Here is a 12983-nt window from a genome sequence, read left to right as displayed (position 1 = left end):
ACAAAGTAAACACAACAACAAGCCCAAAAACAATAGACAAAGATATGGGGTGCATGAATATCACATGTGGAAGGTGTATGAAGCAACAGGTGGGGTGCGTGCAATAAATAAAGGGGTGTGCTAAGCAAACACAAGATGGAGGTGCAGGAATTAAAAACGGGGGTACACGAAGGGGTTCCTAAAGCAAAGAGGGTGTAAAAAAACAATTAATACAATCCAAATAGGGGGTGCAGAACGTAAACAGTATTCTAGCCCAAAACGAAATAATGATAGGTGCAAGGTGAAACTATGGGGGTGCAAGGCGAAAAAACAAAAAAAAATCGTGGCAAGTGAAACCAATTGACCTAAACCCTAGCTGCTGAAAAAAAAAACAAGAGGCAAGTCACCTCCCTCTCTCCCTCTTGCGCCTGGAACCAAAACCATGAACAATCATCATCAACACCTCACTTACTCCGGCAGGCCAGGGACGCCGGCGACGACGCCGACCACCATCAACGACCACCTTCACCGTTGCATCACCACACCACCGCGGCGCCTATTGACGCCGGAGACGTCGCCCTCGTTCCCGGCGGCTCAACGACTCCCTTTCGCGCACGCATCCAACCCGAGATATCGTCTCCCCGCTGCAACCACCCAAAGACGGCGACAGCGACGCCACCACAGACCTTAACGAGAGCCCAGGATACGCGACCTTCACTCTCCCTCCTCCCAAGCACGACTCGAACGGCCGCTGCTCCGACGCCCAAAGCCACTGCCGACAATGCTCAGCTCACCGCGACCCAGACCGCCGTCGCAGCGCCGCTGTTGGGAACTAGGAACACCGCTGGAGATTCTAGTCCAGTTCCCTTCTCGCGTCAACGCGGCTCAACCCTAGCACCAGTTTGCACACGAGTCCTCTACGAGAAACCCTGACTCGCCGCCGGCGACTGCTTCAATTCGTTTTTTTTTATCTCTTTGTTCCGATTGGATGTGGCTGTTTGGCACTGGAATTGGGGGTCTGTTCTTTGATTTTGCGCAGGTGAATGATAAAGATGAGAAAAAGATTAATTGATGGTGGAAGAGTGCGTGACGGTGATGGTGATTTTGGGAAGGATTGTTGTTTGTGTTGAGTGCGGCGGGAAGGTGGTGATAATTGGAGGACAGTGAATCTGTTTTTTTATTCTGGTTTTTTATGCAGGTGAATGTGAAAATGATGATGGAGGCTGATGGTTGGAATTTGAATGAAGGTGCTGGAGTTTGGAAAATGAATTAAGTGTGTATGGGGATTTTGTTTGGTGGAGGTGAGGGCGTGATGTTGATGATGGCGAGAGAGATGAATGTTGTTATGTGCAGTTTGTGGTTATGTGCAGGTTGTAGGAGAATGAAAATGTGTAGAATGGGGTCGTAGTCAATGTTAGGGTGTTGGGTATGCAGAGTATTGAAGAAGGAAGTGAAAGTGTTAGTGTAGGGGTTGGCTCTGACGACAAAGTGAAGCGTGAGTTGAATGGAGGACGGGTTTAGTGTATGTCTCGTTTTCAACCATTAATGCAACAACGGTCTCCACACATAAACATATTGGAATCGTGAACCAGTAACAGATCAAATACAACCAATCCAACACACAACTAACAACTAATCAAGTTGACACATAAGTATTGAAGGTACAAACGATGCTTACTTCTCGGAAGCTCCTGGTGGTGGTCTTGGTCTGTTCGTTCAAGATGCAAGTGTACCTCTTGTACATCCTCAATGCCTATGACAGTTCCTTTCTTCTCGCCCTCCTCTGTTCTGTTCTTCTTCTTTTTATCTCTCATTTTTGTTCTCTTTTTGTGCTCTCACCGTGTGTGCTTTTCTGATACTTGGAAGTTGCGTGTGTAGGTGGAGGAGAGTAGACTTTGGGTTGTTGTTCAGTGTGAGTAAGTGTTGGGCCTCCCAGGACAGATAAAGGAAACGTGTTATAGGAGAGAAAAAATCCTTGTTGACGGTTGCGTGTTGATCATTGAGGAAACCACAAGAACGACAACTTTTTGATTAAAACAGAGATGTATGAAGATTAATGCATGGAACCGAGGGTTAATGCATGAAATCTACGTGGAGAAGCGACAATGTAAGAGAGAGTTGCAGCGGGTAGGTTGTGCTGGTGCAGAGAAAAAAAGAAGCCTTTTTTGCATGTCTAGAAAATAAGTTGAGAGAGAAAACATGGGACCCGTGGCAATGTGGTAACGTGTGATTGGAAGAATCTTAGAGTGCAAAGAGAATAAAGGTGGGTGTAAAAAATAAGATGATATGAACATGATAGAAACTTGTTACACTTTTAATGAAAACAAGGTAAAAATAAAGAAAAAGAATGCTGCAGGTACATAAAAAGGAATTAGGTTGTTACGAAAATGAAAATGGATATGCATAAAAAAATGGAAAACGACTAAATAAAAAGGAACAAGATAAAAAGCTAATATGAAATAAAAGTGCAGTAAAACATATTAAACTCAAAGAACATAAAATAAAACAACAAAATAAAAACGAAACTAAATAAAGAGAAAGAAACAAATAAAATAAAATAAGACAAAATAAAATAAAATAAAAAAGGTTAAAATGGATATAAAAATAATATAAGATAATAACAATAATAACATTAATAAAATAAAATAAAGTGAAATAAAAGCCATAAAATAAAAACAAAACGAACAAAACAAAAACAAGATGAAAATAAAGTTGAAATAAAATAAAAAGTAAAAAAAGAAATATATATTTATGCTCAATTAAATATTCATTTTTTGTATTATTTTTTTACTTTCTTCCTAATTATTATTTAGGTCACAATTTATTTTTTTTATTTTTTACCCGGACGAAATTGGGTGTTGACAGGTGACAAGGTACCAAATATACAAAAATACCAATTATAAAATATTTTAATAAATATTTATTTTAGTTACTAATAAATACAAAAATACCAAATATGAAAATTAATACTTCAATTAAAAAATTTGGTCAACTTCCATAGAAAAATTGTATTAGTAGTTAAATAATCTCAACAATAAGAAATAATGTTTTGATATTGACTAAAAAATTAAGTTATTTCAACGAATAAGAAATTTCATTGGTGTCAATAAAAATACCCAATATTTATATAGGTAAAAAAATAACCCCATTAGAAAAAACCTTATTTATATTAGTTAAAAAAAAACTACAACCTCTATTTTGATTGTTCCCATTAGACATTAACTAAAAATAATATTTGTTTAGCTAAATAATAATATTGATGTTAGACAAAAAATGCTCTAAATTATTGTTTTTCAGTTGGCATTTAAGTGTGCCTCTTTGTACACGTTCGCTCCAGATTAATATAACTACTCTAAATTCAAGCTGCTTGTGCTGAAAGCTTTAAAGTAAATGGTAAGATTACATCACTAGATTATCGTAGAATTTGGTTGATGATATTTACTGGAAGAAAATTGAAATACTTTTAGAGAGAAATTCAAAGTTGAAACCCAGAAATCGCATTCATGAGCAGCAGGAGCAGCAGTGTAATCATCATTCATGTGTTGTTTTGCTGCTTTGTACTTCAATCCACAAATTAGCTATTTAAGAATGCCTATGACCTCGTTCCATGATATTAACCGACAGATATTACTAGACACATTCCCAGTGAAAATATCACATTTACAAAGACTGGGTTAAAATGTGGTCTGATCTACAAGACCAATCTATTTTTCATTGCAGTGTCAAGGGACAAATGACTGTACATATACATACATTAAAGATAAAAGGAGGGGAATAAGGGGTCAAAATGGACATGAATCTCTGCTAAGTTTCTACTATGTACAGATTATATACAATATTTACTACTCCCTCGCCATTTACCAGAAAGGACACCACCTGAAAAAAGTCATAATGTGCAGAAGACATAAAGCTTCAATAATCTATTTTAAAAGCTTAAGCTGTTAGGAAATAACACATGGTTTTATATCATAATTCTAACTCGCCTGGATAAAAAATTGCTAAGTTAAGAGACCATACCCTACATAATTTTGGCACAGATTTTCATGTGAGGAAGCTTGGATAATTAACTTTTGAACTTGCAACTTAACAGATAAAGCATGATCAACTTCCCGAGTGTCTCCAGAAATTAAGCTACTATGGTCTGCAGCATGCTGAAGGGAGTTGTTTGAGACTGAAGAGCAAGTTGAAAAATCCCGGCCAGTAAGCTTATTACTCATGCGAGCCATGACAACCACAGCTCGCTCGTTCAGAACCTCATTAGCATCACCAAGCTGGTTAACAGCCTATATTGAAAGGTATATAAAATGAGCATCATTAATCAAAAAGCAAGCAACAAAATAATACGGAATGAAGATACCTGTAGAAGTTCCCTTTCACGGGCACCACGCTGAGGGTGGGGAAGCTCTCTATTTTGAGCAGATTCCTCAGTATTTACAACAGGAGGTGCATGATTGCTAGTAAGCATAGACATTTGTGGAACTTCATTGAAATTAAAAAGACGCCAATTTATGAGAGGATCATGTACAAAGGCCTGAATACAGGAAGAAGAAATAATCCATTATTTATTTCTCAACAAGCAACATAACACGATGAAAAGTTAATAATACCCTCATGTGATCCAACTTAATGTCTAATTAGAGAAGTATTCTTTCTAGTGACCAACATAGTGATGGTTATCTTTTTTAACCTTTAACAAAAAGAATTGTTCATCTTTCGCTAATCCTTTACTCACCTTTATATATAGTCTTTACTATTATGATTATCTAATATCTATGCAAAACTAAAAAGAAATTCCATGGAAAGGAAAAACATAGAAAGACCTAAAGTTATAATATACTTTGCTTTTATAAAAAGAAATAAAAATACTTGGCTTATCAACCACAAATGTATCTATGGAAGAAATCAACCAATATATTAAGGATCAAGACTTCGTTAACTCTTGACAGTTTTCCTGTATAATTTTTCATACACATAATTTCAACCAAAATACCTATTACCCACATTAGCAGCCAAATCGAGTAGTGCTAAACCTCCATATACATATACCAAATGATGTGACTGCCAAATTAGCACCATCAAGTACCCAATTCGATTTTATTAAATAATAAAAAATAACTCAATATTTTTAAAACATTTTATTTCTTCACATAAAATTTGATGATATGGCAATGCTGATCAGCACCGCCACATCAGTTGGGAAAAGAATGTTTCCTCAGCAAATGGAATATGTAGGGTTTCTAAACCAGAATTTACTCTCAACTTAAAAATTAGTTTCAAATTTCAATGTAAAATCTGAAATCATCCCATTACACTGGTTTCATCATTTAGAAATTCATAAACTGAAGATAATCAAAGAGAGGTCAGAGGGATGGAAGCCATATATACCTCCATCATGGCCATAACACTATCTTTATTTGTTCGGAGAACTTGCATAACATTTTCGCAAGTTGAGCGAAAGTTTCCCTCAATACCACTAACTTCCATGGCTTTCACAAGCATTCTTGTCAGGCGAAAGGGGACCTGAATTGTAACTTAAAAGATAAGATACAGTAAAATATCTATAATCTCCATCATCACAAGTTACAAATAGTTTATGAGTGCACCTTCTCTGGGAACTTCTCACGGTTCATTGATGCTTCAAAACAGTCTCCGAAATCTATGTGTAAAATCTTCCCACTGCAGAACATCACAAGTATTAGAAGCTAGAAAAACTTAACTAGTGACAATATACCAAACTTTCTTTATCAAATGCTACCTAAACCGATGTAGCATAAGATTGCTTGGATGGCGATCGCCTAAACCAAGAAGGTATCCAACCTAGCAAAATCCAATCACTATTTTAGCTCATATTAAATAATAACAACAACAGGGAGGTATAACTGATATTGGCAACTCATTCAGAACAGGAAAGCCAGAATATCTTATGAAAATGAAATAAAAAGGATAAAATTCGATACTAGAAATAGGAATTTCCAATCTGATTACATTGGTTGCTGAAGGATGTATAAATTAGATAGAAAATCCAAAGAAAAGCGTGCCAAAATTTTAAAACTGATCAATTTCAATGGTAGGAAACTGTGGAAAAACGAAATGACGGGTTGGACAACACAGAACAATCTACTTAACTCAAGTGATCAGTTAGCAGATATTTTTACTAAGTCTTTACGAGAGCCTAGAATTGATTATATTTGTAACAAGCTTGGCACATACGATTTGTATGCTCCAGCTTGAGGGGAAGTGTTAGATATTGTTTGATATTATTAAGATATTGTTAGATATTGATAACTACAATATCAAACAATATCTTCTATTTAATCTTTTTATTTTCAGTTACTCTTTTTATTTGTACCTCTCTCTATTATAAATAGATTACCCTATGTGTGGTTTATACACAAGGGAGATTAATCTCAATCCCTATTTTCTTTATTCTCAACAATAATTATAAAAGCTTCAAAGAAGCATATGTTCTGCCTTCAACCTTGTACATGACACCTTGTGGATTACAGAGTATTTAAAAAATGTGGCAGGAAGATACAAGATTACAGCAAATGCGTAGTAAGAACACACCATGCTCATAACTGCCAAACTCCTTGTATAATTTGTCCTCCTCTCAAGCCATATCTCAGATGTCCGGCTTTTCAACCAAAGTACCTAGGAGTTGGAATATTGTGAAACGTAGGGTAAGTATTATGGGACAGCAAACTTATAAGTAAAATTAGCATAAACATCACACACCCTTGATAGGTCATTTCCTTCTGTATTGTTCAAAGCATGTTCAAACACCTCCACTTTAGCTATAAGAGGCAAATGATCATAATCAGGTGCAAAACTGAGCATGCATTTGTGTTCCTGATTCAAGGTTATCTGTACAAGAAGAATAAGACAATTCAAGGATAATCCCGGAAAATATCATATTTATGAGTTGACTATAACTACATTTATGCCTAATCATTAGTAAGCGAATGCAACAGGAACTACGGAGAGAAATGGATAGGAGAAAAGGGATTCTATCAGACCTTTCTGGCATCTCTATACTCCCGGATGAGATGATGCAGGGTATCACAATTTGGGACCCATTCAATTAAACCACTGTTTGGAGACAAAGGGATTACAGCATATCGCTCGATAGAAAGATCTTTCTCTGCTGTTTTGGGAGAATTCTCAAGCAGAGTATTCACTAAACCAAAAAGCTAGCAAAAGTAATGGTAGACTGCTTATTAATTTGTCAAAATGATAAACCTAGAAAAAATTACAACGTGACATATATATATGCAAACAGCATATGCCCAAAGCAACCACTGAATGGAAATACCTGCATGACTCGTTCATCCTGGCGTAAATCCTCATGACCCTTCAATAAGAAGGCATAATCATCACCATCACTCCCAAGAATGGTTAACTTCCTAGGTCGTTGCTTAGATGTTATGACAACAAGTTGGCGAGCAAATGATGCAATTGTAACCACCGGTGCATCTGGAAAAAGGATATGGATGTGTTAGTACACTAAAGGATCGAATCCAACAAAAGCTATCAGTGGTAGATAATAGCCAACGGTGTGGAGCAAAACATCAGCCATATAAATATCACAGATGGTATGGTGGCCTATGGCGGAAAGTCATGGCAGAAAAATTTACACACAAACAAATACAAACTAAAAGAACAAAAATGACATACATTAAGGAAAGCATGATGACAAACTAATTTCATAAAATTTATAAAATTCTCGTAATTGTCATCACATAAAACCTTAAACATGATCCATAATAGATGAAGAACATGTGAAAAGAGGAGAGAAAAAACAATGAGGATAAAAGAAAATAAAAAAGAAATAGAAGTTACTGAAATAGACGACTCAAAGGAGACTAGACAACAGAAAGACTAATTCTCTAATGCTTTCACAGCCTAGTGTTCTTGGTCACGGAAGAAGAAGGTTCATATTTGTAAAGGAGAGCTAATTCCAGGCTTTGGGTTATTTAAAATTGAGCAAAACCTAAAATCATGTTTTTGAAAAACAGACAAATAAAGGAAAGCCCAATCTTCCAACATAGGTGAAAATGGCAGAAGACGCCATAACCTTCAAAATAGCGGATGGCAGTGACTAGCAAAACTGCCACACCTTACCACTATGGCACCACCACAACCCCATTTGATAACAATGAATCTAATCCAGCATCAGGGAAGTAAAGAAACTAATTTACCAGCACGGTATGTCCCCGGAACAGCAAGCTCCAAATTACGGCATTCTAGCAATTCTGGAGAAACAGACTGCAAAGAAAATGCATAATATTCAAGGTCCATAACAATGACAAAACAAATTTATGAGTGAATAAGTACTACTCGTACCTCCAAGTCTAAAGTTGTGAGACTTTGAAGTTGCTTATCTATCTTTCTGAATACATGATAATAGATATCCCAAGCCTGATAAAGAAATTATTAGAAAACTAACTTCAAGTCAATCATTTCTACATTTCTAAAGGATACAGTATGGAGGAAAATAATCTTCCTGGGTATTCTCTGCATAGCGGATAAACTTGTATCTAGTTTTGCTACAGTTGCATTGTTACACAGTTACAATAACTATCTATCATTGTCAGACAGTAAATTTAACTCTAGTCCCGATTTTTATCAGAATGGTTATTATTGGTATGTGACTCATGTTCACTTGGTATTTTACAAGTAGTGTGCACAGAAAACACCATCATACAATACAAGTAGTGATCAATCACCAGTGTATTGGTAAAACAGGATCTTCGTCGCCAATTTCCAACAAAATCTTGGCAGACTTCAACACTAATTGTGGATAAAAGAGGCAAGACCCAAGAATGGTGATACAATTTCCAAGAGCAAGTACGCAATGGACATCTTGGACAAAATAGGATTCATGGGTGTCAAACCTATTGCAGTCCTATGGACCCTAATGTAGATTGGGTAGGCTTTCCTGCTATAAGTCACTTGCAAACAACATCATTCATTGCATACCTAAGACACACGGACCCTTCTACATGACTCATCTAGATCTCTCTCTATCCCTCTCTATCTCTCCAATATTAATGTCTCCAAATAATCCCTATAACAAGTAATCTGCTAATTTTTTACAAATCCAAATTTTGATACCTGGGTCAGTTCAGCATCTTTCCCAGTTCTCTTATAATTCATACAACACTCATAAGCCTCTAGCAACTCCTGTCGATAGGCCTGAAATAACAATAAAAAAATTAGTCATAACACCAAGGTCGAAAACTATTATAATGCAAGCACGTTTTCCAGAATGAGTAATATATTATAACAACAAAAAAGATTATAACACACCTCAATAAATATTCTCTCCTTTATGGTGACATTGTTTTTCATTGCTCCTTCTTCAAGCATTTCATGCAAAGGCTCCAACACCTTAAGCATCCCTTCAATATTATGCTCACCAAAATACAAACGGCTAGCTTCTTCAAGAGCTTCATGCCACAGTTCATGCCAAAGAATAGCAACTCTGATCAGTTCCTTTGATACAAGCTGTGCCTGATCCACTAGTACACCACTGTGCTGCCGAACTTTGTCAACAACTTCCTGAGCTGCAGCCTTGCGCAAGTTGCTTATTGATTTACAGGCCACGAGCAAAGGATACATGAGAGCCTACAAAAGAAATTAAGCAATGTTGGCATCTAAATCAATTAAAATGTGTTGACCTGACAGACTCGTAGCATTCTGAAGGACTAAAATTGCACATTGCGACCCAACTATAAAAACTTGAAGGATTAAAATTGCGCATCTATGACATCTAAGGTATCCAAGCGCCAAAATTGAAACATGGGGGCCGAATGTGCAACATTCATCCAAGCATAAAAAACTCTATGCTTCCACATGTTCACAATATCTTCAGTGTTTAGAGGTGTCTCAAAATTAGAAGAAAATAATTTCTCTTATTCACTTTCATTTCATACATCTCACATATATACATATACACTGATTGGATAATTTAGGAAACAAATATCTGAGATTGCGGGATTGATGTGCTAGTAATAAAACCAATATACAGCCAATATACAGAATTAAAACCAATACCAATAAAGCCGAATGTGCAACATTCATCCAAGAATAAAAAACTCTATGCTTCCACATGTTCACAATATCTTCAGCGTTTAGAGGTGTCTCAAAATTAGAAGAAAATAATTTCTCTCTTATTCACTTTCATTTCATACATCTCACATATATACATATACACTGATTGGATAATTTAGGAAACAAATATCTAAGATTGTGGGATTGATGTGCTAATAATAAAACCAATAGCAATAAAATTTGAAAAGCCCTAAAATATCTCGACAGAATAAAATCTAAAGCTTCCTAAAATATCTCGACAAGGTGAAATCTACAAACTGATACTTCCAAAAAAAATCACAAATGGAAACAAGTCCAAGTTCATCATGTCAGTCATATATACCTGTGGATGATTTTGCCCAATCCGAACCAAAAGTGATTGTATCAACTCTCTCACAGCATGGTTATTAGAGTGTATCCTGGCAATTATTTGAGGTAGAACTACTAGCCAAGTATTGATATTAACTAGGGAAAATCCTTTCTTTAAGGCCATTTGTACTTCTGCTGTAGCTCCATGGTTGAACCACAATGTCAGAAGTCGAAGAATATCCTGCTCAGCCAATGCAACAGCAAGTTAAAGATTCAAAAGAAAAAGATGATCATATTCCACTTGGATTACATGCAACAGAGATATCTCAAAAGTGCAGTCAGAAAAAAGTAGTTTGCAAAATATAATAACCACAACCAAGTAGAAGATAAATTTCGGTTTTATTATTTTCGATAGAGTTCGGCTGAACTATAGACGAAGAATAAAAAGATGCCACAAACTTGCTTAAAAATGTGTATGTTCCACTTCAAAAAACATAAAATAAATGAGTCATCTTAACTATGCCAACTTGCTATGATAAAACAAGAGAACTGCATAATATAAAACCAAAAAAATTGATTAAATCAGCTTAAAATGCCAGAACGTCATCCCTTCCAAATATGAAATACAAATGTAAGGAATATCGCATCACTATGAAAAAAATTCCTCTTTATTAAATCCAAAGTCATAGATGATAAATATTTTGTCTACCTTGAAAAAAATATACTTTGGAATGTTACATGTGAAACATGTAAGGATCCAAAGAAATGTGATGCTTAAGTCATACTGATAGTGCCAGATAAACATTATTCACATGAAAGTCATGTCACAACCAGTCATTCGGCATGAGCCTTGGCAAACTGTCAGATTTTAAGCATCAACTACTTGCACTCAAGGTCTTCACAATTTTATGGGCAATAAGGGAATTTTAAGAACAGAGATTACAGCTAAGTCAAGAAAACAATGCTGAAAGTTATAATAAAGAATCAAACATGAGAACATAAGAATTTTAGCAATCTTTTGAAAACACTGATTAATAGTGTATCACACTGCATGAGTCGGTGCATACAATCATTCCTGAACCCAAATCTGCTGCATCATTGCCAGTATTGTCCAAATTCATAGATACATGTGTGGATGATTTCATATTATAAAAGAAATTGTAGCTTACCTGTAAACTACCATCGACACCTTTGGAATTTGCTGCACATGCTATAGAATGAAAGTATCCTGTTACTGCTGCAACAACAAATTGTGCTGCAACGTCAGGGAAACCTCTTAAAGTGTAATGAGACATCACTGCTGTGTTGAATAATGCCCATTTATGCCAAGCTTTCCCCCATTTATTTGCATACTGAGTAGCTTTTGTGAACGCATTAAGAATATCTACAAAATTGAAACTAAATTTAGAAAAGAAAAATAATCAACATCATTCAATGTTTCAAGTCAAAACTATGACAACTAAGAACCTTTAATGGATTCATCAACCAGCCCAGGAGAAAGTGACCACTGCCAGGAACCAAGATTTAGATATACACGAGCAAGGAGAGGAACACTGGGATTCAAACCACTTGTTAAGCTTGATGGTGTAACTGGTTGAATGTTGGGTGCACTTGAAAGTTCCATAGATAAATTCTAGGTCACATAATGCACGCAGATGATCAGTGGAAAATATTTAATTTCAGATAAGCTCCCTCAATACAATAGAAAGACATATAATACCTGAAGCCTAATAAATGCTTCTCTGCGCTTTGAATCCTCTCCAAGAGACCACTGGTACTTCAAGTATGCCAGCATTACTTGAGGATGGCCATGGTATCGTACATTTTCAGGAGACTTTTCAGGGTCATACTGATAGAATGAACAATAACTTGAGTTGGGCACACAAGAATAAGGAGTTACATATAGCAAACTACTTAGATCTGGTATACAGCACAAACCTGTAGAAGCTTAACTAAAGTAGATTTTGCCTGGCTAATCCGCCCACTTTTTCTGCAAAGAGAAGCAAATTTGAGCCAGGTTTCAACATCTTCCACAGGAGGCAGCACAAGTGCTCTAATAGCCAAAAGTGCCTGCCAAACCTGCCACCAAACACAATAAAGTTAGAGTAAGAAAAACCAATCCTAGTTATGCAAAATGTTAATTCCAAGGATAAACTTAAGCTGAGATTGCAAGAGCTCATCATCAGCTCTCGTTATGAGGCTTAAACTGAATATTCAATATCAAAATCAAAAGTTTTAAATCACAAAAAATAGCCACAGTATCACAGTGGACCTTAGTATAGCAGCCCTTCACACTCCAGAATTTCTGTAACATCTCTTTTCAGATTTAAATCACTATAATGGTTTATTCCTGCAGAAAATCTTAAAAAATTGAATTGATTTTTAAATGAAATGTCCATTTCAAAGCTTAATCCTCACTTAAAATCCATGGCATGGCACAGACCGTTTGTTAGGGCTTGCAACATTTGTTCTTTCTGAAGAAGACTATCAGAGTCAAATATACCATCAAAGTCATAGAGATGTTGCGGCAAATTCCAAGGTTACATCAGTTTCAGCAAGCTTTTAGCTGCCAAATGTCCATGCCTTTTTTCATAGCAACTTGT

The 12983-nt window shown here is 36.0% G+C and overlaps 1 protein-coding gene across 2 annotated transcripts in view; it reads right to left on the bottom strand.

Annotated features, from left to right (window-relative positions):
* Positions 1–3453: 3453 nt before the first annotated feature.
* Positions 3454–12983, bottom strand: part of TOR (target of rapamycin) — a 28917-nt gene continuing 19387 nt past the window's right edge. For both annotated transcript variants that reach the window (XM_028057512.1, XM_028057513.2), the window contains exons 38-56: positions 12319–12459; positions 12101–12229; positions 11848–12013; positions 11550–11764; positions 10415–10621; positions 9289–9606; positions 9094–9174; positions 8323–8397; positions 8178–8244; positions 7292–7452; positions 6996–7169; positions 6715–6843; positions 6547–6630; positions 5735–5796; positions 5583–5655; positions 5365–5499; positions 4337–4510; positions 3997–4262; positions 3454–3855 (exon numbers count right to left, since the gene is read on the bottom strand). In XM_028057512.1, the coding sequence (XP_027913313.1) occupies positions 3837–3855; positions 3997–4262; positions 4337–4510; positions 5365–5499; positions 5583–5655; positions 5735–5796; positions 6547–6630; positions 6715–6843; positions 6996–7169; positions 7292–7452; positions 8178–8244; positions 8323–8397; positions 9094–9174; positions 9289–9606; positions 10415–10621; positions 11550–11764; positions 11848–12013; positions 12101–12229; positions 12319–12459 (2676 nt within the window). In that variant the 3' untranslated portion in view covers positions 3454–3836. The remainder of the gene's footprint in view (positions 3856–3996; positions 4263–4336; positions 4511–5364; positions 5500–5582; positions 5656–5734; positions 5797–6546; positions 6631–6714; positions 6844–6995; positions 7170–7291; positions 7453–8177; positions 8245–8322; positions 8398–9093; positions 9175–9288; positions 9607–10414; positions 10622–11549; positions 11765–11847; positions 12014–12100; positions 12230–12318; positions 12460–12983) is intronic.

This window comes from Vigna unguiculata, chromosome 2, assembly GCF_037176805.1.
Source record: "Vigna unguiculata cultivar grain cowpea cultivar isolate G323 ecotype 2 chromosome 2, ASM3717680v1, whole genome shotgun sequence".
In the NCBI taxonomy this organism is placed as follows: Eukaryota; Viridiplantae; Streptophyta; class Magnoliopsida; order Fabales; family Fabaceae; genus Vigna; species Vigna unguiculata.
This window is presented reverse-complemented; position numbering and strand designations above follow the sequence as displayed.